Source organism: Ogataea haglerorum (assembly GCF_019207285.1).
Source record: "Ogataea haglerorum isolate 81-453-3 chromosome Unknown 81-453-3_NODE_3_length_672639_cov_96.912891, whole genome shotgun sequence".
Lineage (NCBI taxonomy): Eukaryota > Fungi > Ascomycota > Pichiomycetes > Pichiales > Pichiaceae > Ogataea > Ogataea haglerorum.
The window spans coordinates 12,344-37,033 of NW_025065153.1; the positions used below are offsets into that span (position 1 = coordinate 12,344).

Consider the following 24,690-nt stretch of genomic DNA (forward strand, 5'->3'; position numbering starts at 1 on the left):
TATTTTTTTAGTGCAATTCCCGGGGCTGGTAATCGCGGGCTGAAAAAAACAATGAAGAATTGCGTTTTGAATTATATAGAGGTTTGCTAGTTTGCTCAAGTCCAACTCGACATATTTTCAGCAAATTGCGTGAATATCCTCTCCCATGATTAAGATTGGTTCTTTCAATTCACCAAATGTGAGGCCCAGATGGGCCTTCGTCTTGCCGTTGCTCTCCGTGGCAGCATGGTGGGGAATGCTAATTGCCATGATCGTGTGTTGGGTGGCGCAGGGCCGACCGAACTACGAAGAAAAGCACATCTACATGGCTCATCTCATTGTCTATTTGTCCAATATTGGAGCGACCAATTTGCAAGGCCTTTTCATTGCCGGCACAGCAACCATGGGGGTTTTTTTCGTGTGGTCCGTTATAGAGGAAACATACCTTAGATCTCGCAGGAAACGTTATTTGCTACCACGCTTTCGTCGCACAGCCACAGCTCTACATGTTGCTTGTATAATACTGACCTTTTTGTCCTCGCTTTCCATTTTTTTCGTCTCCTGCTTCAAAGACACCAAATATGACACCGTCCACCTGACTTTCGTGGGTATCTTCATTGTGCTTGATTTCTTTTGGGCAGTTTGCAACATCAGCTTATACTTTATCTACGCTAAGCACTATACTCATTTCAAATGGTTCAAATGGAGTGCCTGGCTGAAAGTGGCGTGGCTGATTGTTGGAATTGCGCTCGCCGTTGGCTATGTTGCTTGCATGCGCATTGCACACAACCGTGGCGACGCTTCTCGGTTGTGGGGAGTTTCTGCAGTGTTTGAGTGGGCTGTGTGTTTCTGGTTTGGTGTGATCATGTTCTTGTTTTCCGTCGACCTTGGTCTCAGATCTAAAGCCGATTCAGATTACCAGACCGATTCCGGCTCTGAATGGGACAAGGAAAATAATACTCAAACACCGCCTCAAGGAACGGTTCATTACTGATCTGATGTTATGTATCTTACTAGAAAAAATCGGCTCTATCATCTTATCACAAGCAAGGCATTAAAATATAAACTTAAATTACAAAAAGGGTAAAGATCGACCCTGAAGCGAGAACCCTAAATGCGCTAAACTTTCTAAGATAAATTAGCTATAATTTTTATATCACGCTAGATCCGCAATTTATTCTATGTCGACATATAGTCATGTCTTTGTTCGTCAATAAGAAACGGCTCGTAAAGATTGGAGCCGCCGTCATACTGTTGCTCACAGTGCAACTCTTTGTCTTTTCACCCAGAAACACAGAGGAACAATTATCGCAAACGGGAGAGCCAGGAGCTTTGTCAATGGTGCCGATAGAAGCGACGAGCGACAAGTCACAATCACCGATACCTGAGGCCGACTCTGGCGACATCGTGCGAACCGGTGGTGGCTTTAAATTCACGCAAGAAAACAATAACTCGCCCGTGGACAGTTTGTTCAATTTGCTGGTCGAAACGAAGCCCAAGTCCCCTCCTCTAGCAAAGTATATCCACGGCGAGAAAGCGCAACAGAAGTTTTCGAGCGACCCCGACTTCCATTTTAGCGAGAAGTATTTGATGGGGCTCTTGGAAATCAAGGAAACAACATTGCTAGATTTGGAAACGCAACATCAGCACTTTGTCGATAAAATACGCGATCTACCAATGAGCATTTTCGGCGACCCGCAGAAGCAGATCTCTGGAGATGGAATTGTGATGGTCGGAGGAGGGCGCTTTTCCTGGTTGGCGTTGTTGAACATCAACCAACTTAGATCCGCAGGCTGCCAATTGCCGGTGGAGGTGTTCATCGCGTCGGAGCAGGAGTATGAGCGAGACTTCTGCGACAGGCTGCTGCCTGCTCTCAATGCGAAATGCGTACTTGGTTTTGAAGAGCTCCCCCTGCAGAGGTACAGGGAAAAGCTACGAATTGACGGGTATCAGTACAAAAGTTTGGCAATTTTTGCTTCCGGCTTCAAAAGAGTTCTTCTGCTGGATGCAGACAACGTTGTAATACACAATCCGGATATTTTGTTCGACTGGTCTGTGTTTGAGGAATACGGTCTGGTTTTATGGCCCGACTGCTGGTCCAGAACCACACATCCCTATTTTTACAGAATAGCTGACATAGAGGTCGGTGATCATCCTGTGCGCGGCCAGTTTATGGATAGAGAGTCTCCAGACGAGTGGAATTATCACGACTTGCCTGGGACCTTGCCCAACCCGGCCAGCGAGTCTGGCATGTTGCTGGTGAACAAGGAGAAGCAAGTCGACACTCTATTCCTGTCACTATACTACAACATGTTTGGGCCCTCGCACTACTACCCACTTCTGACCCAAGGAGGAGCAGGACAGGGGGACAAAGACACTTTCATCGCCGCAGCATACGCGCTGCGAAAGCCGGTTTATCAGGTCAAGCAGAACATGAAGTTCTTAGGGTATCACGACACCTATGGCTTCCATGCAAAGGCTTTAGGACAATGGGATCCAACCACAGTCGCAGAGGAGAAAACACCGCCGTACCTGTCTAATTTCTACGATTTCCAGAACGAAAACGATTCCAGGCTGATGTTCATGCACTTGTCGTATCCAAAATTGTACCCTGATAAGCTGAGGGACGAGATTTCGTGGGAGCAAAACGGAGAGCTGAGACACCGCAAGCTGTATCCTGGCCGACTACCAAATTCGGCTTATGGTTTTGATTTGCGGATGTGGGAGCTTATAACGCAGCTGATTTGTCCACAATGGACGCCCAACGAAGCAATAGATGCCGCCTCTGTGGAGATCCAGGACAAGTTGACGGGACTTGACCTGCAGTATATTAAAAATTCCAAAGGCAATGCCGAGTGCGAGAGCTTATTCTTGCCTCATCTCGAGTATTTACGAAGGCACACATCGACAGAGGAGGAGTTCTATGTCTATGAATAGAGTTATCAAAGTTGGCGCACCTGGGCAAAAACTTCTCTCCAGGAATCTATTGTGTCGAGCAAAGTGGACATGGTGCCCAAGAATCCCACGGTGAGGTCACTAAGACACCCATCATACGAAGACCAATGCACAGTGAGCGGCAGATTGGCGATGTTGGCGACCAGCGAGCGGTTCAGAGAGCGGTTGTGGAGGAGGTCGAGCGGCTTGCCAGAGAGTTTAGTTTGAACCACGGTCTTCACGAGCTTGACAACCTCCAGCACGACAAACACGGCCCACAACCGCGACGATGCCACGTAGTACCGCAGCGAGGCCGACTGCTCGTGGTGTGTCCAGTTGTGATCGGCTGCAAAAGCGACATTTTCGAGCGGCTGGTACGCCACGATGGATATGGTGCCTGTGGCTTCCAGCAGTTTTGTGATGAAGCTTGAATCTGCTGTGAGTATCCGATGCAGGTCTTCGATGCCGAACGCTAGCAATCCGGGCAGGCCCCACATGCGATTGAAGATGCGGACGTCGGCAATATAGTCCGAAATGAGTCTTAACTTGGTGGACAACGAGTCTAGAGGAATATGTATAGAGAGACATTGTTTGGGATCGAGCGCGCGTTGTATCTTGAGTATGTAGGCCTTTATGAGCGAGAGTAGCCCTTGGATCTTTAGTTTTCTAGCGAGCCTACTCAAAATCTGCACGAGTTCTGGCCGTCTTTTGATAAGCTCAGAGATAAACAACGATCCATAGCAGACGGTCGACAGCAGCGAGTCGAGCTTCAGCGGGTCTTCGAACGGACTTCCTAGCAGACTGTAGAGCTTCGGATTGGCAAGCAGTCGCAGCAAATACTGAGTTTTCCGGACTCTTGTGGACATTTTTCCTGAAGATTAAAAAAACAACTTTTTGCAATGCTTATTATATCTATATACAGGATATTTTATCATGTGAATTTATTTTTCCAAGATGAAAACCAGCGTTTTGGGTTTGAGAATGACCTTTTTGATCTTTTGGTTTCCAATCCATTTTTGTCCTTCCGGAGTGGCCAAAATCTGGGAGATGCACCCTGCCCTGTCGTCTATCAAATTCTTTGGTCCGTGGTACACAAACCTCATTCTGCCGTTCACCATGACAGTGTACGGAACGGTAGCAGCAACAAGCGGCCTCGTTTCCGGCCAATCGGCTGCCAAAACAGACTCAACTGGCCACGGATGCAGTACCTCGTTTGCTTCCTCACTCACGCTAGGCGCCACAGGACACAGAGCCTTAAGAAGATCCATATAGGAAACGTAGAGCACAGCCGTGGACACGTCCGTATTGTTCAGCTCGCTGTAGATCCTGTTGGTGTATTTCATGTAGTCTGATATCATTGTATTCAGCGACAGTGACTTGCCCAAAGAGTCCGTGATGGACCGCAGAAGCTGCTGACACTCGTTGTGGACAGAGATCTCGGACTCGCTGTACTGATCTGTTGGTTTTGGTTGCACAGACGCTTCCAAACGGTCACGCAGCCTATCAGCAATAGATAACACCTTGTTCAGCCATCTCTCAACACCAACAATCTTGTCCTCGTCCCAGTTCAGAACGTCCTCGATTGGAGCCTGGAACAGCACGTGTGCTCTGGTGGCGTCTGCTCCGTGCCGGACTATGCACTCCGACGGGTCGGCGCCGTTGTGTTTCGACTTAGACATTTTCTCAAACGACGTGACCGCTGTCCTGCCGTTCTCCTTCATCACAGCCCTGCCGTCGGACAGAATCTCGTACTCGTCCGGCTTCAGGAAACGGCCCGTCTCTGGATCTGTGAAGGTCCGGCCGTGGACCATTCCCTGGCTCACAAGTTTTGTGATCGGCTCTCCGTTCACGGCGCTGCCGTCCCAGTAGCCAATCTTGTTCAGGAACTTACTGACAAACCGCACATACAGAAGGTGCAATATGGCATGCTCAACGCCGCCCAAGTACTGGTCCACGCTTAAAAGCGGACTCACCACCTTGGGGTCTACCAGCTGCCGCTCGTTGTGCGGATCCAGGTACCGGAACAGGTACCACGACGAGTCCATGAACGTGTCCATGGTGTCCGTGTCGCGACGGGCAGAGGCTCCGCACGACGGACACTCCGCATTGACAAACTCCGGGATTTGTGCCAACGGGGACCCGCCGCGGCCCAGAAGCTTGTCGACTTTTGGCAGCAACACAGGCAACTGCTCGTCCGGAACCGGAACCGTGCCGCACCGCTTGCAGTGAATCATCGGAATTGGAGCACCCCAGAAACGCTGTCTGCTGACCAGCCAGTCGCGCAGTCTGTAGGTTGTGCGTCTTTGGCCGAGCTGGCACCTCTCCAGATGCGCGACAATTTTTTCCCGGGCCGTGGCAGCAGGCAGGCCAGCCAGAAACTGGGCACCTGCGTTCATCACGCCGCGGTCGCCGAAATACGGCTCACCGGCCTTCAAAGAGCTGTCTTCAGGCTCAACAGTGGGCCGGATCGATGTTTCGCCCATGCTCTTCCAGAACTCGTAGTCTCTGGCGTCGTGCGCAGGACATCCCATGACTGCGCCGTGGCCGTAGCCAGAAATGACGTACGGCGCCACAAACACAGGCACCTTCTCGTTTGTGACCGGATTGGTGGCCTCCAGTGGCAACTTCACGCCCGTAACGTACTCTTCAGCAAGCTCAGGCGCCGTCTGCTTCACTTTGGTAGCAATTGGATGGTCTGCTGCCAGAGCCAGATACTGCAGGCTGAAGATCGTCTCGGCACGCGTCGTGTACACAGAGGTGGTCTCGTTGCCGACCTGGAACCGAATCTCGGCTCCTTTGCTCTCTCCGATCCAGTTGCGCTGCATGGCCTTGACCTTAGCCGGCCACTCGTCTAAGGTGTCGAGGTCGGCATTCAGCTCTTTGGCAAACTTCGTGATGCCCAGAAACCACTGCTCAAGCAGCCGTTTCTCGACCACCGCGCCCGAGCGCCACGAACGGCCCTCTGAGTCAACCTGCTCGTTGGCGAGCACCGTCTGGTCCACAGGATCCCAATTGATCTCTGCCTTCTTGCGGTACGCGTAGCCGTGCTCATACATCAGCAAGAACAGCTTCTGCGTCCACTTGTAATAGTCGGGGTCACACGTGGTAACCTCACGGTCCCAGTCGAAATCGGCCAGCATGGCTTCCATCTGGACCTTCATTTTCGAGATGTTCAGCTTTGTCCACTTCTCCGGGCTCACGTTGCGGTCGACGGCAGCGTTTTCCGCGGGCAGTCCAAAGGCGTCCCAGCCCATGGGATTGATCACGTTGTATCCCTGCATGCGGTAAAATCTGGCCAGCACGTCGGCTATAGTGTACACTCGAAGATGGCCCATATGGAGAATGCCCGAGGGGTACGGGAACATCGCGGTGGAGTAGATCTTGCCCTTTGTGGGGGCCACCTTCCTGCGTGGGTTCAGCGAACAGCCCTGCCGCTTCCACCTGGCCGTCCATTTGGCGTCCAGCTTGGTGAGGTCGAAAATTCGTCGAGACATAGTTTATATATTTTTTTATCTAACATTTATTTTGTTTTATTTATTGTATGAAGCGATCTGCTGGGGATCTGTCGTCGGTATGCGCCGACGCAGAAAGCACGATCACAGCCACGCTGCCGAGCTCGATCGAGACGCTTGAGTCGCTAAGTTCCGCGGACGCAAGCGACCAGATCGCCGTACAAGACTCGCAGATCGACGTGAACGAGCAGTTCACGCAGAACGTGACGCGACATCTCAAGCGGCGCCGTGTGGGGCTCATGACCCAGGCGCACAGCTCGGACCTTCCCGCAGTTGACGACAGCCCTGCGCGAGCGGGAATAATCCTCAGGCTGGAGCTGTACAACTTCATGTGTCACGCGGCGTTCAAGCTGGACTTTGGCGAGCAGACCAACTTTATCATCGGCCGCAACGGGTCGGGCAAGTCTGCGATCCTGACGGGCATCTCGGTAGCCCTGGGTGCTAAGGCCAGCGATACAGACAGGGGCAACTCGCTAAAAGGTCTGATCATGCACGGCAAGAACGTAGCGCGAGCGATTGTGACGTTCAAAAACGAGGGCCCCGAGGCGTACAGGCCGCATGAGTACGGCAAAATCATTACGATCGAGCGTGTGCTGAAGGTGGACTCGAGCCCGTCGTGCCAGATCAAAGACGAGACGGGCAAGGTGCGATCGACCAAGAAGCAGACGATTGATGATATTCTCGACTACTACGGCATCACTATCGGCAATCCGATGACAATTCTAACGCAGACGGAGGCAAAGACGTTCCTCGCACACTCCACCGACGAAGGTAAATTCCGCTACTTCATGGAGGGCACGAGACTCCAGGAGACGTTCAACAACGTGCAGGAGCTGCAGAAAGATGTGAGCCAGATCAAGCTGAAGCTGGCGCAGGACGAGGAGATTTTGCATGAGTCCAAGGCAAAGCTGGACCGAGCGCTGGAGCTGTGGAACAACTTCAAGAACTCCGACGAGTTCAAGAGGCAGCAGGACCTGCTTTCTGGGAAGCGGCTGTGGCTAGAGGTCGTGAACAAGGAGGAGCAACTGCGGTTGGCGAGAAACCTGCTGGAGGAGCGGCGACGCGAGATGGAGAATTCGGACAAGTTTGTGGCGGAGTCGGAGGACAAAATACGCGAGTTCCAGGCGGAGAAGGACGACAAGGCGCAGGCAGTGTTGGATTTAGACGAGCAGTTGCAGAAGCAGGAGCAGGAAAAGGATAGTTTGAAGGAGATGTTGAAGGCGACGCAGGAACGACTCAAGGACGTGCAGGCCAAACAGACGGCGATCCAGAACGAGATCAGCGCCGACGAGAGCAACCTGCGTGCCGTCGAGGAGAAGATCGAGATTGAGAAGAGCCGGCTGGACTCGGACACGAGCTCTGTGCTGACTAATCTGCAGACGCTCAAGACCAAGCAGGAGAACGAGTTGGGCGAGTGTCGCGCGCGGTCGGGCGAGCTGGTGACGCTGGTGGAGGAGATGAAAGCGCAGAAAGCTGATCTGAACGAGGCGTTCCGCAAGGAGGCCGGCGAGCTAAAGCTGGAGCTGAGCCGACTGGAGCAGAGTCGCGCGCAGTTCCACAACCGGCAGGGCAGTCGGCTGGATGGATTTGGCACCGGCGTGGTGCGGCTACTCAAGGAACTCCAGTCGAGCGCACAGCGGTACAAGGGCCGGATCACGGGGCCGCTGGGGATGAAGTTCTCGCTGCGTTCTGAATTTGACAAGTGGGGGTGGGTGATTGAGATTTTGCTACAGAGACAGCTGGGGACGTTTGTCGTTGAGAATTTCTCGGACTCCAGTCTTTTGCGCGAGCGGATGAAGTTTTATCAGGTGCAGAGCGACATTACTGTGCGTCGGGCAGAGGTGTTTGACTATTCGGCCAGCGTTCCTCGGGGCAACTACTTGAAAATGGTGGATGTGCTTGTTTTTGACGACCGCGCCGTGGAGTGCGGCCTGGTCGACACGAGCAAGATCCACAGCACGTTGCTGATTGAGGACCGGGAGGTGGCAGAGCAGGTGCTGCTGGCAGACCACGAGAACCGCATTTCTGCGGTGATCTGCATGATCCAGGGCGGTGCTCTGCGGATCTCCAAGAGGAACAACCGGTTGCAGACGGACCCGATCAGTGCATTCAAAAACCGCGGGTGGCTGAGTTTGCACCGGACTGGGGACGCCGAGAACCCTACATCACAGCTGGACCGGCAGCTAAAGGAGACGAGCGAGCGGCTGCGCGAGGCAGAGGCACGGTGGCGCGACAGCGAGAAGAAGCTGGACGGCGAGGTGGGTGCGGCGAAAAGCGAGATCCAGGAGCTCAAGCAGCGCGCGATGGTGCTAACCAAGTCGCTAGCAAAAATCGAGAATAAGCTGGAGGATCTGCAGCGGGGCACAGGCAAGCTGGAGTCGCACCAGGAGGACCACAAAAACCTGAGCGCGCAGATCCAGCTGAACGTGGAGCGGCTCAAGACGCGCAAGGCGGAGATCGAGACGCTGGTGCAGGAGTACCGGCGCGGGCGCGACAAGTTCACGGCCTGCGGCAGCGAGATCAAACGCATCCAGCGCGAGAAGGCCGAGCTTAACGCGCAGGTCGAGGAGCTCAGAGACAAGATCGGTGAAGCGCGTGACGCGGTGCGTAGTCACCAGATGAAGATTGGCAAGTTCCGCGCAGACGTTGACAAGCTGGACGGCTTTGTGCATGAGCAGCTACCACCTGTGATTGAGACGCTGGCACGCCGCGCTGAATCGCACTGCTCGCGCGATGAGGCCGCATTGACACTGGAGGACACGATCGAGAAGGTGGACTCGCAGATCGAGGCGATCGCCAACACGCTGTCGAAGATCGAGCGCGACGTTGGTGTGAGCAGAGACCAGGCGAAGCTGAATGTGATCCGCGCGCACGACGTGTACAATGACGTGAAAAACAAGTACCAGGACTCGGTGAAGCTGCACAACCACCTGGCGTCGTCGCTGCAGGCGCGGCTCGACAACCTCACCGCGACGGCGAGCCTGCTGATCCAGGAGGTGAACAACGTTTTTGAGTCTGCTCTGCGGCTGCGCGGCTTCACGGGAAAAATTGACTTTGACTTTGCCCGGGCACGGCTCGTGCTCAAGGTGTCGACGAAACCGTCCGAGAAGCTGCGGAATGTCGAGTCGTTTTCGGGCGGCGAGAAGTCGTTTGCGCAGATCGCGTTTCTGCTGGCGATCTGGAAGCCGATGCAGAGCAAAGTGCGTGGACTGGACGAGTTTGACGTCTTCATGGACCAGGTTAACCGCAGACTCGCGCTCAAGCTGATTCTGCAGAAAGTCGCCGAAAACCCCAAGACACAGACTATTTTCATCACGCCACTGCAAATCTCCCAGGTCGACGGCCTCGACCACCCCTCGGTCCACATCCACGAAATCTCTCCTCCCGAAAGAGTTACCCGGGCAGAATAGTTTGCAAATCAAATGCACGAGCTCGTTAATGAGAGCCTGAGAGATTTCCACCACTCCGTGCTCGTGGCCCTTCTACGGCTGCCCGGATGGGCGTGCGTGCTCATCTACGGCTACCTGCTGTTTTCAATGCTGCGCTTCGTGTCCAAGTTCTCGTTTATCAACGTGGTTCGTACGATAGAGCCGCAGCAATCGATTTCGTTCCCGAGTGCACGCGGCGCCGTCACGTTTGCCGAGCTTGTTCGCCGCGTGCCAGAGTTTCGCACCGGCGCCTGGGCAGTCATGAACCCGCTGCTGTGCCACGGCCATCTGCAGACCATGTTTGCTGGCCTCCGCAGCTTCAGGTTCGCCGACCGAGTCTACTTCGGCCGAGAAACGCTGTACCTGCCCGACGGCGCGCAGGTGTCACTCGACCGGGTCATTCCGAAAGCCCAGTTCGCCAAAGAACCGGCCGCAGACGGCCAATTGCCCGAATTCACCAGACGACTCACTGCTGCCGAGCTGGAAGACTTCTCTAACTCGACCAAGCCAATTTTCCTCGTGCTGCACGGCTTGTCGGGCTCGTCGTCGGAGTCGTACATCCGCTGTCTTTTCGCCAGAATGCCCGATTTCGAGTGCATGGTGCTGAACAGCCGAGGCTGCGGCAAGACACCGCTCACCACGCCGGTGCTATTCAACGGTTTCTGGACTTACGACCTCAAGCACACGGTGCAGCGGCTGCGCAAGGCGTTCCCTGAACGGCAGATCTACGCGGCGGGCTTCTCGCTCGGCGGCAGCATCCTGGCCAACTACGTCGGCCAGTCGGGCGAACACTCCGGGCTCGACCTCGCCGTCGTGATCGCCAACCCGTGGGACCTCAACCATGCGTGCTTCGTGTTTGAAAATGACTTCATTGGCGACAAGATCTACTCGCCCATCATGACGCTACCTCTCAAGCAGATGATCAAGAGCCACTACAAGAAACTGAGTGAGAACCCGGACTTCGAGCCGCTGTACAAACAGCATTTCCGCCACGTGAACAGCATCAAGTCTTTTGACAACGCGTTCACGTCGCGGCTGTTCGGCTTCAACTGCGCGTCCGAGTACTATCGCAGCGGAGCCTCCATCACCAAGGTGTTCAACATCCGTACACCGACACTTGTGCTGAACGCGCTGGACGACCCGCTCGTCGGCGGCGACGAACACTCGCTGCCGCTCAAGGAGACGACGCTGCAGCCGTACCTGGTGACTGTGTGCACGACGCTGGGCGGGCATTTGGGCTGGTTCCGGTGGAACAACGAGCGGTGGTACGCGCGGCCGTTGAGTAGGTTCCTCAATGAGTTCCATGCGGCGCAGCTCGGCAAACCATCCGTGGACGCGCGGTATCTGCCCCTGAAGAAGAGGGTCGTCAACGAGACGCTACTATAGCTAGAAAAAACGAGCATGAAATGCAACAAATAATGAATATGAATAGTATGTGACTTACAAAGCAGGTCCTGCAGCTCTCACCTCGTTAGTGCACTGGGAGCTGTATTTCTCGAAGTTCTCCATAAAGAGCTGTGCCAGGTTTGTAACCTCTGTGTTGAAGTCCTGCAGGCCGTCGGCCCAGTTCCTGGCCGGGTTGAGCAGCGACGATGGCACGCCGGGACAGCTCTTCGGCACCTGCAGGCCGAAGGTTGGGTATGTCTCGTACTCGACCTTTGAGAGCTCGCCCGAGTGGATGGCGTCCAGGATGGCCCGGGTGTACTTGAGCGGACACCGCTTGCCGCCCTTGGAGGCCGACTTGCCGGTCCAGCCCGTGTTCAGAAGCCAGGCGGTCGAGTTGTGCTCGCTCATCTTGTCGGACAGCTGCTGGGCGTACTTCATAGGATGGAGCACGAGGAACGGCTGGCCGAAGCAGGCAGAGAATGTGGCCTCTGGCTCTGTCACGCCCATCTCTGTGCCGGCCATCTTGGACGTGTAGCCGGAAATAAAGTGGTACATGACCTGGGCGTTCGTGAGCTTCGAGACTGGCGGAAGCACGCCTCTGGCGTCGCACGTGAGCAGCACAATGTTCTTCGGATGGCTGTCGGCCAGACATGGGATTTTGGCGGACGGAATGAAGTCGATCGGGTATGCGCATCTGGTGTTCTCTGTGATCATGGAGTCCGAGTAGTCCACCTCCCTGGTGACTGGGTCGTACACCACGTTTTCGAGCACCGAGCCGAACCTGATCGCGTTGAAGATTTCTGGCTCTTTCTCGGCAGACAGGTCCAGACACTTGGCGTAGCAGCCACCCTCGATGTTGAAAACACCGTGGTCGGACCAGCAGTGCTCGTCGTCGCCGATCAGCTTCCGGTTAGGGTCTGCGCTGAGCGTGGTTTTTCCTGTTCCCGACAGACCAAAGAAGAGCGTCACGTCACCGTTCTGCACGCCCTGGTTGGCCGACGAGTGCAGCGTCAGCACCTGGTGCTTCACGGGCATGAGGTAGAACATCACGGTGAAAATGCCCTTCTTCATCTCACCGGCGTACTCGGTGCCCAAAATGACCATCTCCATCTCCTTGAAGTTGATCTCGACGCTGGTGGCAGACGTCATGCCCTTGGTGAACACGTTCGCCGGGAACTGGCCGGCGTTCCAGATCGTGAAGTCGGGCTCGCCAAAATTGCGCAGCTCCTCGTCGGTCGGTCTGATCAACATGTTCTTCATGAACAGTGCGTGGTACGCCCGCGCACAGACGACTCTCACCTTGATTCGGTAGCGAGGGTCCCAACCAGCAAACGCGTCGATGATGTACACCTTGTCTCTGGTTCTGAGGTAGTCGATGGCTCTGCTCTTGGAGATCTTCCAGGTCTGCTCGTCAACCTTCTTGTTGACGGGACCCCACCAGATGTGGTCGGTGGAGGAGTCCTCGTCGACAATTCGCTTGTCCTTTGGTGAGCGGCCCGTTTTGGAGCCCGAGTAGGCGATCAGAGCTCCCGTCGAGGAGATGGTGGTGCCTTTTTCTTGCAGCGCGTCTTCATACAAAATCGGAACGGACGAATTGTAGTGAATGGCTGCGTCCGGGTTGAGTCCTAGGGAGCTCACGACGGAGGCCTTTCTGATTTTTTTATTGAAGGGGGTGCCGTTTTCTTGGGCAAGGGAGGTCTGGTACTCTCTGTGGAGGTCAACTGCTGTAGGTGCCATTGTTACTGTTCCTCTGTGGAGACAGTCCAGCTTATATACAAGCGTGCCCGGAGTGGCTCCGTTTGTCCTGCGCTGAGACATTAAAAAAAGCCCGGGATAGCGGAGTCTGGGGTAACCCGAATTTTTACGACAGTCCGGGGAATCCTGTCGTACGCCGCTTTTGGGCCTTCTCACGCGAGAAATACGGGAAAGCAAACAAGTACATGCAACCTTGACGGATCAGCAGATATGGGCTAGCTACCGTAAGCGGGGTGAACGGAGAATAAGACAATTAACACTAAATAAAGAATTCTCTCAGAAAACCGGGCCGGCACAGCCCCATCGGGCAGGCGTCCCGAAGGCAACTCGAGAAGATCGTCTTTGCTCTTGAATCCTGTGCAGCCTTACTGGGTCTTCTCCTGGACCTTGTTAAGCAGGTCGTTCGCAGGAGCGCCCCCGTCAACATAGCGGTCGGTCAAAGGAGCGAGAACCTTGCGGTAAATAACCTCTGCACCGTTGTACTGCGGAAGCGACAGGTACAGCAGGAAGAAAGTCTTGATCAGGAAGTAAGATGGCACCCAGTACAGAATGGCCTTGGACCAGAACTCCACAACGTTCAGGGCAGCAAACACAACCCAGTACGTCAGCAGTCTGGTGTCGTCCTTGGAGCTGGAGGTCTTGAGTGCCTTGAGGGACAAGTAGCCAGGATACGCGAATCCGGCCAAGTTGGAAAGCAATTGCCCGATCCCGCCGAAGTTGAGGAACACCAGCAGCAAGTAGAAGCCAGCGCCACCCAGGACGATGTAGGAGCGAGGAAGCTTGAATTGCTGTTCGAAACGGGTCAACAGCTGGGAGTTCTGGGTTTGCTGGCTGTTAGCTGAAACGGTCTCGTCTACTTACAGAATCGATTGTGGAAAACGCGTTTTGCACTTGGGCTTGCACCTTGCTGAAATCCATGATAAATCTGTGTTCAAAGAAAATGTTAAGAAACCCGAGAATTTATTTTCCTTCCTCGTTTGCTTCACCTTCCTAATTCTTCATTATTTCTACATAGTCATTGGCAGAGCAGAGTCGAATTGCCGGCTCACCTTCGAGCCAGCATTGTACTCCAGCTTCACCCGCACCTTCACCTTCGCGCCCGGCTGCCCTGTCACACGGATCCCCAGCGACGAGGTAGCTCCTGGTGCAAGGGTGTTGCTGCCTATAGGCGAAAGTTGCAACTTCTGCTGCTTGGTCACCGCGCACAGCACAGAGATCTCCGAGACCACGGAGTTGCCGAGATTGTGCACGCGCCCTTCGAGGCTCGCGCTGCCGTTGCCGATCTCCTTCACGACAATCTCAAACGAAAGATGCTCGTCTGCGAACGCGGGAATGACCGTCTCCTGGGGTGGCTGCTGTGGCGGTTTCTGTGAGGCGGAGCTGCCAAAGATGTCCGACAGCAGGTCCAGCGTCGATTCCTGGGGCTTGGCCGGCGCCGGCGCGGCCTCGCGCTCCTTTGGAGTCTCGTCGTCGCCCAGAAGGTCTAGCAGCAGGTCTCCCGTGGTGGCAGGCTGCGATGAGGAGGACTTGGCAGATTTCGTGGTGGATCTATTCACAAGCGGAATGCCCTCGTGCAGCTTGACTGGCGGCGCAGGCATTCTCTCCAGTAGCGCTTTCCTGATGGAGGCTGGCTGGCCGAATATCTCGGCGTATTCTATAGCCCTTGTTTGAATTTCCAGGTTGTAGTCGGACTGGAACGACAGCAGCAATTTTCTGAGTCGCTCGATGCACTGCGGCGAGCTCACTCTGGCAGAGAGCTTCAGAATCGCCGTCAATGCGTAGGTCTTCATCTGGATGGCATCTGCCTGCTCAAACGTTGATATGTTGAGGAATGTTTCTATCAGATTGACAAGCGAATCGGGCGTGACTTTCTCGCCAATGACAAGGTCTGCGTACTCGCCGATGCACCACGTGGTCACCAGTGCCAGTGCAAACTCGTTGAAGTGAGCCTGACTCGAGGAAATGAGCTCCTCGACGAGGAACTTGGTCAGCTCGAGATCTGTGTTCTGCATGATCAGGGCCAGCACGTTGGACACGATATCTCTAGAGAAGTGATTGCCCGCGAGCTTGAGCAGACTGATGAGCGTCTCAAAATGCCACCTGACGTCCGGCCTGTACTTGTTACAGGCGATGCAAAGTTGTGTCGTGATATACTCCTTAAGCTCGTCGTCGGAGTTCTGCAAAAAGGCCAGCAGCTCCTTCGTGAGCACCCGCACGTTCTGCTGGTTCATGATGGCAAACGTGAGCTCGAGCGCGCGGCGGCGGATCGAAACATCGCCGTCCTGCAGACACCCCACGATCGTCGTACGGTGGCGCTGCACGGCGAGCGGCTCGTAGTTGATCACGTTCAGCAGCGTGTTGAGCGCAACGTAGCGCGTGTTGTTGTCCTTCTGGGTCAGGAACTTGCTCAGGATGTTGATGCCCAGAACCTTGAGCGACGAGTCCGAGTTGATCGTGAATATCGTCTGCACGGTCTCGTAAAGCACAGAATAGCCAGAGCCTTTTGCACTCTCAACCCTAGAACACACTTGAGTCAGCAAATCGTTCAGAGGCTCGAGATTGGTGTTGTTCTCGTCGTTGGCTAACAACAAGCGCAAAGTGCTCAACAGCGACACAAACAGAAAAGGATCCGGCACGCCTCTCACATCGTACTCGGGCGAGTGGCCCGTGGCAATCAAGATACGCAGATGAGCCAGCAGTCGCGGAATTTGAATCTTGAGTGTCTCTCTCGAACTCTCGTCGTTGTTGTAGATGGCTCGCATCAGCGCCAGAGCACCCAAAACCACGCCATGGCTCTTCTCGTTCAGCAAGGGAGCCACTCTCGGCAGAAAAATCTCGCTGAGATCCGGGTCCTTGTTCACGAGCTTGGCAGCGACAATCGCAGCTTTCTTCCGTAGATACCCATGCGGCGAGCCCAGCAACGCGTCCACATTCGCATACAGATCGCGCGCAAGCTCAGGAGATGCAACATTGCCCAGAGTCACAAGCGCAAGCCCGGCAATGTACTGGTTCGAGCTCTTCATGTCATTGTCGAGCGAATTGGTCAACAGCGTCAAAACCTCCTGGTTCTCGTCCAAAAGTAGCATCGTCGCAAGATATCCAAGCCTCTTGTCAACGAATTTGGGTGACGCCAGCAGCTTCAGACACTCGACTTGACCAAAATACGTAGGCTCACCCAATATATACAAATAGAGAAGCTTTGATATGTTCGTCCTCCGCGACGCGTTGTCAAGATGAACGTCCCTGAAAGCGGTCCGGATCTTGGCGCTCTCCTTGCGGATGGCCGCGCGCTCGGCAGCAATCGTCTTGCTATTGCGCACGGACTTGATGAAGGACTTGAGGGACATGTGGCAAAAATAACCAGTGAAAAATATATATTTTTTCGGGTGTACCTATTTAGTCTCTCTCTTGTCTGTCAACATGGCCTTCAAAACGGCCAAAATCGACCGCACGTACGCGACGTCCGTGCTGTCCGCAAACACACACCACCACAGCCCCACAACAAGGACCACCACAGCCGCCTGCGCCGCCATCAATGTGATTATGTCAGTAATTACGTAGGCGGCTCCCGTGCCCGGTTTTGGCGGTGGTGCGCTGGGGGCCGCGCGCGGAGCGGTGCACGGAGGCGGTTCTGGAGTATCCTCCTCGCTCAGCACGTCCGAGAAGGCAAGCAAATCCTCTCCGTGCAGCGTTTGGTACTGCTTGTCAAGCCAGCGGGCAAAGGAGCGTCGAGTTTTCAGCGCCTTGAGCTCTGCCGCACGAGCGTTGATCCAGTCGAGCTGGCAGGTGTTGCTAGCCGGCGTGACCGACTGCAAAAAATCGTAGTAGCTCGCGGACCTGGCAGACGAAAGTGCGTCTGTAGACACCTGACGGCGCAGAGCAAGAAACTCTGAACGGTTGGTGAGGAAGCTGTACTGAGCCTGGTCGGGAGAAGCGCGGCCGAGTTTGGGGAAGCGCAAGGGTGGGGAGCTTGGGGGGCTTAAATAGGTACTCATGGTTGGAGATATGGGAGCGTCTACGGGTGTTATATATGGCGAGGAGGATGCGGAAGATGGATGGCTGGTCGGACGGTTTTTGTGACCCGTCAGATTCGGATCGTTGAGGACGGGACGTGAGCTAGTGATTTCGGTACACCCGTGCACCGCATGTAGTTCCGTAAACGGGCACGAAGCAGATCCTAGATTCAGTGGCATGCAGGCGGCCAAGAAGAATACGCATTGTTATGCGGGTGCTAGGGTGCACGTTTTGATATTGTTAATGAGAACCGTTTTCGGCGAGGTGTAGACTATTGCGGAGAGACGGTGTGTCGCTACAAAACTAAGCATCGAACATAAATCATGATCTTACACAGTTAGATGATCCCATAGCGCATGAGCTCTTCTGCTGGCACACCGCACTTCTTCAGCGACCGTTGGCCTCGCCAGTGGTTGATCAACTGGTACGGTCTGCTGAATTTCTTGGAGCAGCCCCAAACGGTGTCGTCTTTGTTTCTCCCCTCACAGGCATGTAGTTTTGTTTTCCTGTGTTGTTCTCTAATGTGTCTGCGTAGGTAATCTTTGGACAGAAATGTGCCCTTGTATTTACAGCCTGGGTACGTGCACTTGAACTTGTGACAGTCTAAGTCGGAATCATGCGAGTGGTGAGAGGCGCGCGAGGTCGAGGTCTCGCGTGAGTCTGCGGAGGCGGTGGATTCGATTTCGGACTCGTTCGACGAGGATGACGGAGAGAGCAGTGCTGAGTTGGCGTTCGCGGTGTATGAGTAGTATGGGGTATAGTAAGGGTCTGAGGGTCTTGTTAGGTAGGGCTCTGGGGTGGGAAACACTTTGAACTCGTCCATCTGTTTTTCGGCCTTGTCTCCAAACTTGTAGAGATAGAAAGGTCCTCGAGTATCCACAACGCTCATTTTTCAGGAAAAATGATGAATTCAATTTTGACCAGTTTAATTTCAAGATCCTTGTTTTTCAGCGAGGCTCAGAGTATAGCATGAAGGAACTGCCGTGCCAACAATAGGTCTCATATTCCTACCAGAGCATAAAAGGGATTACGCATGATTTATGCAGGCACGGGATGGCAGTGCAAATTTCGTGCCTTTTTGAATTTTCGCCTTCTCGCCTGCACTTCCTAATTGGTCAATATGTAAGCCAGGCCGAAACACAATTGGCTCTAGCCAGTGCTTGGCAACAACTATATGGGTGCCCAGTTGGCAGGGTCTTTTTGTTTGACTCTGCTCGTGCTGTTGACTGGTCGTCTCCAGTACTTCGATTGCTCTGGCGCTTCTCTTACATCAATAGCGCCTCGGCAGTTCCCAAAATGGTTATTGGCAAAAAAAAGCTCGTCTGTGGCTTTTTTTAGTAGCTCAGGCTGCTTTTCAGGTGAAATCTTGGTACCTGCGTTTTTTTACCTCGTTGTCGGACCCGCCCACAATTTCCCAGACTCAAATCCAGTTTTCTTTTACTCCCGGAACATCCCTGCACCACCGGCGCACCGTTGAAATAAAATATCATGCAAAAGCTGACCATTATATAAAGCCTGGCTTATCTTTTTTCAAACTAGAGTGAAAATGTGCTTCTGCTACTGCGACTGTTGCTGTTGCGACTGCATGCTAGTATTCGTCGCCGTCATCTTCCCGCCGCTTCCAGTGTGCATCAAAAGAGGCCTATGTTCGGCGGACATGCTTATCAATATCGCGCTCTGTCTATTGGGATACGTCCCGGGCCTTATCCACTCATGGTATATCATCCTCAAAAACCCGGACATGCTAAATTACGACGACCTGGAGCGCCAGCAGATCATAATAAACATACCGTCCTCCCCGCCAGGTATGGTGGTGTCCCGTCAGCCGGATCGAACGAAAATCCAGTTCCGCCACCCTGAACCGTTCCAGACGCCCCATTCCCACAATCCAACCTTGGTGGAACAGAATCAACTCAGCCCGCGCTCGAGCCCGCTCCCTCTGAATAGAGAAGCAAATGAGCGCCCGTCAGAGACGAACCAGCCGTCCCAGCTGGCACAGAACGTGCTGTATGGGTCCACGGCCGATTATACCCCCGAGGAGGCGCCGCCAAGCTACGACAACGTCATGAACGAGACCGCCAAACAGTTCCGCTAATCGCCTGCTTAGGTAATTTGCATTTAGAACTTTTTCCATAGCTATAATTTTTTAATCTGCGACTGTATGTACAAACCAAAATGGACTCTGGACAAGGCCCACGACGCGCTGGTCGCATCGGCCAAGATCAGTCCAAACGGCAGTATTCTTGCCACCGCGTCCATTGACAGGACCATCAAGCTGTGGAAACGGTCAGAGACGGGGGTGACGTACTGGAAGACGCTCGTGGGCCATACAAAAGGCATTTCCAGCATTGAGTTTGCGCCAAACTCCAAGTTCATCGCGTCTGCATCAGACGATCTCACGATCCGAATATGGGACGTGAAAAGGGGCGAGCTTGTCCAGATATTAAGAGGCCACACGTTTCATGTCACCGTTCTGAAGTTTCATTATAGAGGCTCTATTTTGGTGAGTGGCTCTGCTGACGAAAATATCCGTGTCTGGGACCTCAGGAGAGCGAAATGCATGAAAGTTTTGAGCGCGCATTCTGACCCAATTTCGAGCCTGGACTTTTCCTTTGACGGAACCGTCATCGTGAGCGGCTCGTACGACGGGCTCATCAGACTGTTTGATCTCGAAACCGGGCAGTGTCTCAAAACACTCATATACGATAAAAGCGGCTCGTCGTACCCTGTGAGTTGCGTGACGTTCTCTCCAAACTCGAAATACATATTGTCAAGCTCGCTGGACGGGTTTGTGCGGTTGTGGGACTACATGAACAACAAGGTGGTCAAGACTTTTCAGAACGTTGACGGCGGCGCTGTGGCGGAAAAATACAGTCTGGGGACCTGCTTTCTCACCTGTTTTGCGAGCCCGCTAGTGTGCTCGGGCGACGAGAAGGGCAAGGTGCTGATGTGGGACATCCAGAGCAAAGGGATCGTTTGCCAACTGGATACCGGTAGCGGCAGTCCTGTGATGGAAGTGGAGCCTGTTGACAACGGGGAGCAGCTGTTGACAGTGTGCATGAACGGACAGATCAGGCTATGGCAATGCGAAGGCGAATGAAGTATATTAGAAAAAGGATTACACAGAAGAAATATAATCTGCCTAACTGGAAAACGAATAGCTCAGTAGCAACATTTGAGAGAGAAACTTTCCCGCTAGTTGAATGCAACTAGAGTTGGGACACCTTCATTACGAGAGCGCCAAAAGGTTATTTGGCGGCGGCTTGTTCAGGCTCCTCAGCTGGAGCCTCCTTCGCAGGAGCGGCCTCCTCGGCTGGAGCCTCTTCAACAGGAAGCGTTTCCTCGGCTGGAGTCTCCTCCTTTCTCTCGGTGTTGTTATTGAATCTCTTGGAGATAGACTCGTATTGTTCTCTGACGAACTTGAGCACTCTTCTGACTGGCATTGCTATGGATTGATTAGCGGCGGGACTGCTTGTAAATGTAACAAGAGATTTTTTTTGAGGGACGCGTTCCCTTTTTATATGGCCCTTTTGAAGCGGTTAATGGGGGACACCCACAACAAAATCCCATTATGGCTTGATTTGTCGTGCCCTATTTCGCTCAAAAAGGGGGTTACCCGCCTTGATCCACAAAACTTAAAAGTTATCTTATCAGAAAAAAAACCTTCTCGGCTCTTTAAATCATCTAATATACATTATCTTATACCCGAACCCTAAAAACATTACAGCTAAATCGATATAGTCGGAACGCCCTATGCTTACAATTCTTGGGACTCCTTCTTACCGACCTTCTTAGGCAAGAGCTCGGTGTTGATGTTTGGCAAAACACCACCTTGAGCAATAGTCACATGACCGAGCAGCTTGTTCAGTTCCTCGTCGTTTCTGATGGCCAATTGCAAGTGTCTTGGGATGATTCTGGTCTTTTTGTTGTCTCTAGCAGCGTTACCGGCCAGCTCCAAAATTTCGGCAGCCAAATACTCTAACACAGCAGTCAAGTAAACTGGGGCACCAGAACCCACTCTTTGAGCGTAGTTTCCGTTTCTGAGCAATCTGTGGATTCTTCCAACTGGGAAAGTCAAACCAGCTTTAGACGATCTAGATGTCGAAGCCTTTTCAGAAGTTCCTGCTTTTCCACCTTTTCCACCAGACATTTTTAGTTATACTTTGTTGTTGATGGTTTACAAAAGACGAAACAGGTCTACTTTATATACTTATTGCCTGCGCGCCAGGTGGCAAACTTACAGCGTCGTCTGATTGGTGGAAACATAATTCCACATGTAAATACGCTATCAGACTTGTTTTTACACATCGATGAAAAAATCCTGGCACGCCGTAGACGTCGCGAAATTTTATAATTTCTAGACATTGGTGAGGTAAAAATTCAAAATTGTCATTTTGTAAGAGCATGTTGCGAAAAAAAAAACATGGGTGGGTCACGACCATAGCTTTCTAAACAAGCGTGTTTGGAAAACTATATAAACTCGCTCGTTTGCCCATGATAACAAATCTCTTGATTGATTTTATTTAATATTGTAACACAGAATGGCACCAAAAGCAGAGAAGAAACCTGCCTCCAAGGCACCAGCTGAGAAGAAGCCAGCTGGAAAGAAGACGGCCGCATCCTCCGATGCTAAGAAGAGAACCAAGGCCAGAAAGGAGACCTACTCCTCGTACATCTACAAGGTGCTCAAGCAGACGCATCCAGACACTGGTATTTCCCAGAAGGCCATGTCTATCATGAACTCTTTCGTGAATGACATTTTCGAGAGAATCGCTTCTGAGGCTTCCAAGCTTGCTGCTTACAACAAGAAGTCCACCATCTCTGCTAGAGAAATCCAGACTGCTGTGAGATTGATCCTGCCTGGTGAATTGGCTAAGCACGCTGTCTCTGAAGGTACTAGAGCTGTCACTAAGTACACTTCTGCTACCTCTGCTTAAGTTTAACGTTTATTATTGCGATCGGGAATTGTAACTTGTTCATCAAGTTTTCTATTTAGGGTGTATATTAGTAACGGAATTACTGTTCATACGAGTATTAGTGATCGTGTAGCCGCGGAGCCTTAGACTATATGTTTGGCACATTAAATAGATAACTATTTTAATTTTGCCACACCGTCTGTTGTATCCGGGAGTATTCAAGCTAAAGTTCATTTTTAGCTTACTTTCCAGATATTTCTTACCATCTGCATAATACAAACTAAGAAAATGAACTAACATAGCATTGGCTCCTCGTTACTGGTCAGCTTGTTCATTGTCAATACTATTAGATAGGAGCTACAACAATATTATATGTCGCAGTGCACAGATGCGGAATGAAATAAAAAAATTTACCAAAAAATATTTCAATCATGTCTACCGCATTATGGGACCCGTTCATGGTGACGCAGCTTCCCCGGCTGCCGTCAAAAACGAGCGCAGTCTCTCCATGTGTGATATCCAACATAGAGTCTCCGCTATCGACGCAATTCGACTTCGGAGTCAGTGGCTCGTACATTGGTTCCTACATCACCAAACCTACTCCCAAGCTGATCTGGTCGTATTCGCTGTCTCCACAAGCGCGCGTGGAATGTCTTGACTCGTTCATTTTTGAGGAGGCTGCTGATAGAGATGAGTCAAGACTCTTTCTCGCGGGAATAAATGAGAGAAAGAAGAGCTATATGAGAATAATTACCTATGGACGTCCCAAGAACGAGCCTGAGGACGACAAGAACACATCGGAAAGCTTGTCCTTGTACAACGAGGAGGAGAGAAACACAACTGAGCCAGAAGGATTGAGAGAAGTGCGCACTAAAGACGTGGTGTTAAAGGAGGATTTAATAGGGATCAAGCTTTCCAGCAACGGAAGAAACGCATACACACTTAGTAAGAACGGCTCTATTTGCATTTGGTTGGTCAAGCTCGAGGATGAGATTGAGGAGGAAGTGGTGTTTGAGCTGGAGTACGGCAAGAAAAGAAATATCATTTACCATTGCTTTATTTCGCCTGAAGAGCTTCAGCTCGAGAAATCCGAGAACGTTGAGAGCTTGCTCTTGACGGTGGAGCAATCTACAGGAGGGTTGAGCGCGCGAGTGTATGCCATTGAAGGCTCACGTGTTCTGGAGATTTCCGACTCGATGATCGAAATGCACACCTCAGACAGCGCTCAGTTCTGCTACGATCCGTCAGGCAAGCTGCTAATTCTGGAAAATGACGAAAACATGACACTCCATGTGTACTCGGTTCCATTCACGAGAAAGTTGAAGCAGATCGAGCTCATCAGCATTTTTGACAGGGAATTTCGTGAACAGCCTATCTCTCTCTGCGCTGCTTCCACCAATAGAGTTCTTGTTTCCAAGGGCAGCACCATCGCTTTAGTCGACATCCAATTTGAGGCTTTGCTAGGCTCCATTGACCTTTATGCCAAGTCCAAGGAAAACACCGGCAAACCTCCCAGAACCGCCACTCTCCAGGCCTGTGTGACCGTAAAAGGCAACAGTCTGAAGAGCAGAGAAACTTTTGTTTTGGTGCTTTTGAAGAGCCCTAAAGACAACTTCACATCTCTGCAGTATATCTCTGTGGATGTTGGGCTCGGAAAGCTGTCCAATGTTTTAGGAAAAGGAATCAAGAACTCTTCGCACGCTAGATTTGCTGGATATCCAGCCTTGGTCAACAAAAGCGAGTTCAAGTCTAGCACAAAGGAAAGCAGCTCGTTGAAGACCAGAGAGAGCCAGCTGAGCAGCGCTGCCAAACACGTTTTCGAAACCCTCGAGCAGCTCAAGAAAGATGGCCGGTTCGACGAGCTGGAGACCCAGTTGGTTGGCTATTTGAAAAAAATTGACGAGTCCGACGTTGCAGAGTCCAAATCCCAGCAGCAGCCGTTTAGGGTATACGAGGCTGACAAAGACAGGGTGGTCGACCCGGAGTTTGTCCGCCAGGCGCTTTTGTTGCTTTTCGAAGTAAAAGACGGCGCCCTGCAATTGCCGGCTTATGTTGCTGAAAACTCGCTCACGTATCTTCTCACGCACCCGCTATTCCCGGCCGAGTATACTCCGGGCCTGCTCCGGACACTGATGAAGTCTCCAAGGCTGATGCGGCAGGCCATAGTGACGTGTCCGAACATCCCCTGCTGCGATCTGATCGAGCTGCTGAGTCTCGTGGAAGACGAGGAAGTATTCAAAGATATCATTTCCCGATTGTTAGAGGACTTTTCCAGCGACACGATCACGCAGGAGACCGCCAGGTTGCTCAAGAACGGTGCCGCCGTGGACCTGGATGCGATCATTGCCCGGATCCTGAAATTGAACTACGGCTACCAGATTCTCAACAACTTCATCGACTCTGATGGACTGGTGTTGAGTCTGCACTATTCGAAGAACCAGACACAGCTGTCGAAGCTGATTGCCAAAACACAGAAGAAAGTGGATGCTTTGATCACAGATACTCAGCTGCTTACTCTCGTGACACAGTCGCTGTCGATAGCCGAGCACAGCACCAAGAAGAAGCATAAGAAACGGAAGGACGTCGAGATCAACAACACTTCGATTGTCGAGGAGACGACCAACCTGGACTCGCTGCTACCACTGGGAAACGGCGTGGCGAAAAAAGACCATGGTCGCAGAATTCCAATCTACTCGGTCGAAAAACTCAATATATAGAACAAGAAATATTTCGAGTAATTTGTCTAGTATTATTTTTAAATCCGAG

At 52.5% G+C, this 24,690-nt stretch overlaps 15 protein-coding genes across 15 annotated transcripts; 7 read left to right on the forward strand and 8 right to left on the reverse strand.

Annotated features, from left to right (window-relative positions):
- Positions 1-145: 145 nt before the first annotated feature.
- Positions 146-973, forward strand: KL911_001138 (uncharacterized protein; the record flags this gene model as incomplete). Its single annotated transcript, XM_043196063.1, has 1 exon — positions 146-973. The coding sequence occupies one exon, from the start codon at positions 146-148 to the stop codon at positions 971-973; it is 828 nt and encodes a 275-aa protein (XP_043055711.1).
- A 203-nt stretch (positions 974-1,176) lies between these two features.
- On the forward strand, positions 1,177-2,916 carry KL911_001139 (uncharacterized protein; the record flags this gene model as incomplete). Its single annotated transcript, XM_043196064.1, has 1 exon — positions 1,177-2,916. One exon carries the CDS (start codon positions 1,177-1,179, stop codon positions 2,914-2,916), a length of 1,740 nt encoding a protein of 579 aa, XP_043055712.1.
- A 5-nt stretch (positions 2,917-2,921) lies between these two features.
- On the reverse strand, positions 2,922-3,779 carry KL911_001140 (uncharacterized protein; the record flags this gene model as incomplete). Its single annotated transcript, XM_043196066.1, has 1 exon — positions 2,922-3,779. One exon carries the CDS (start codon positions 3,777-3,779, stop codon positions 2,922-2,924), a length of 858 nt encoding a protein of 285 aa, XP_043055713.1.
- A 75-nt stretch (positions 3,780-3,854) lies between these two features.
- KL911_001141 (uncharacterized protein) lies at positions 3,855-6,407 on the reverse strand (the record flags this gene model as incomplete). Its single annotated transcript, XM_043196067.1, has 1 exon — positions 3,855-6,407. One exon carries the CDS (start codon positions 6,405-6,407, stop codon positions 3,855-3,857), a length of 2,553 nt encoding a protein of 850 aa, XP_043055714.1.
- A 47-nt stretch (positions 6,408-6,454) lies between these two features.
- Positions 6,455-9,835, forward strand: KL911_001142 (uncharacterized protein; the record flags this gene model as incomplete). The annotated part of the gene is made up of 1 exon (XM_043196068.1): positions 6,455-9,835. The coding sequence occupies one exon, from the start codon at positions 6,455-6,457 to the stop codon at positions 9,833-9,835; it is 3,381 nt and encodes a 1,126-aa protein (XP_043055715.1).
- An 86-nt stretch (positions 9,836-9,921) lies between these two features.
- Positions 9,922-11,239, forward strand: KL911_001143 (uncharacterized protein; the record flags this gene model as incomplete). Its single annotated transcript, XM_043196069.1, has 2 exons — positions 9,922-10,176; positions 10,268-11,239. The coding sequence occupies 2 exons, from the start codon at positions 9,922-9,924 to the stop codon at positions 11,237-11,239; spliced, it is 1,227 nt and encodes a 408-aa protein (XP_043055716.1).
- Positions 11,240-11,293: 54 nt separating this feature from the next.
- On the reverse strand, positions 11,294-13,057 carry KL911_001144 (uncharacterized protein; the record flags this gene model as incomplete). Its single annotated transcript, XM_043196070.1, has 1 exon — positions 11,294-13,057. One exon carries the CDS (start codon positions 13,055-13,057, stop codon positions 11,294-11,296), a length of 1,764 nt encoding a protein of 587 aa, XP_043055717.1.
- Positions 13,058-13,359: 302 nt separating this feature from the next.
- KL911_001145 (uncharacterized protein) lies at positions 13,360-13,912 on the reverse strand (the record flags this gene model as incomplete). The annotated part of the gene is made up of 2 exons (XM_043196071.1): positions 13,360-13,803; positions 13,886-13,912. The coding sequence occupies 2 exons, from the start codon at positions 13,910-13,912 to the stop codon at positions 13,360-13,362; spliced, it is 471 nt and encodes a 156-aa protein (XP_043055718.1).
- Positions 13,913-14,001: 89 nt separating this feature from the next.
- KL911_001146 (uncharacterized protein) lies at positions 14,002-16,341 on the reverse strand (the record flags this gene model as incomplete). Its single annotated transcript, XM_043196072.1, has 1 exon — positions 14,002-16,341. One exon carries the CDS (start codon positions 16,339-16,341, stop codon positions 14,002-14,004), a length of 2,340 nt encoding a protein of 779 aa, XP_043055719.1.
- A 45-nt stretch (positions 16,342-16,386) lies between these two features.
- KL911_001147 (uncharacterized protein) lies at positions 16,387-17,187 on the reverse strand (the record flags this gene model as incomplete). Its single annotated transcript, XM_043196073.1, has 1 exon — positions 16,387-17,187. One exon carries the CDS (start codon positions 17,185-17,187, stop codon positions 16,387-16,389), a length of 801 nt encoding a protein of 266 aa, XP_043055720.1.
- A 158-nt stretch (positions 17,188-17,345) lies between these two features.
- Positions 17,346-17,897, reverse strand: KL911_001148 (uncharacterized protein; the record flags this gene model as incomplete). The annotated part of the gene is made up of 1 exon (XM_043196074.1): positions 17,346-17,897. The coding sequence occupies one exon, from the start codon at positions 17,895-17,897 to the stop codon at positions 17,346-17,348; it is 552 nt and encodes a 183-aa protein (XP_043055721.1).
- Positions 17,898-18,593: 696 nt separating this feature from the next.
- On the forward strand, positions 18,594-20,108 carry KL911_001149 (uncharacterized protein; the record flags this gene model as incomplete). Its single annotated transcript, XM_043196075.1, has 2 exons — positions 18,594-19,093; positions 19,235-20,108. 2 exons carry the CDS (start codon positions 18,594-18,596, stop codon positions 20,106-20,108), a joined length of 1,374 nt encoding a protein of 457 aa, XP_043055722.1.
- A 148-nt stretch (positions 20,109-20,256) lies between these two features.
- Positions 20,257-21,158, reverse strand: KL911_001150 (uncharacterized protein; the record flags this gene model as incomplete). Its single annotated transcript, XM_043196077.1, has 2 exons — positions 20,257-20,440; positions 20,770-21,158. 2 exons carry the CDS (start codon positions 21,156-21,158, stop codon positions 20,257-20,259), a joined length of 573 nt encoding a protein of 190 aa, XP_043055723.1.
- Positions 21,159-21,549: 391 nt separating this feature from the next.
- On the forward strand, positions 21,550-21,945 carry KL911_001151 (uncharacterized protein; the record flags this gene model as incomplete). The annotated part of the gene is made up of 1 exon (XM_043196078.1): positions 21,550-21,945. One exon carries the CDS (start codon positions 21,550-21,552, stop codon positions 21,943-21,945), a length of 396 nt encoding a protein of 131 aa, XP_043055724.1.
- Positions 21,946-22,355: 410 nt separating this feature from the next.
- KL911_001152 (uncharacterized protein) lies at positions 22,356-24,641 on the forward strand (the record flags this gene model as incomplete). Its single annotated transcript, XM_043196079.1, has 1 exon — positions 22,356-24,641. The coding sequence occupies one exon, from the start codon at positions 22,356-22,358 to the stop codon at positions 24,639-24,641; it is 2,286 nt and encodes a 761-aa protein (XP_043055725.1).
- Positions 24,642-24,690: the final 49 nt, after the last annotated feature.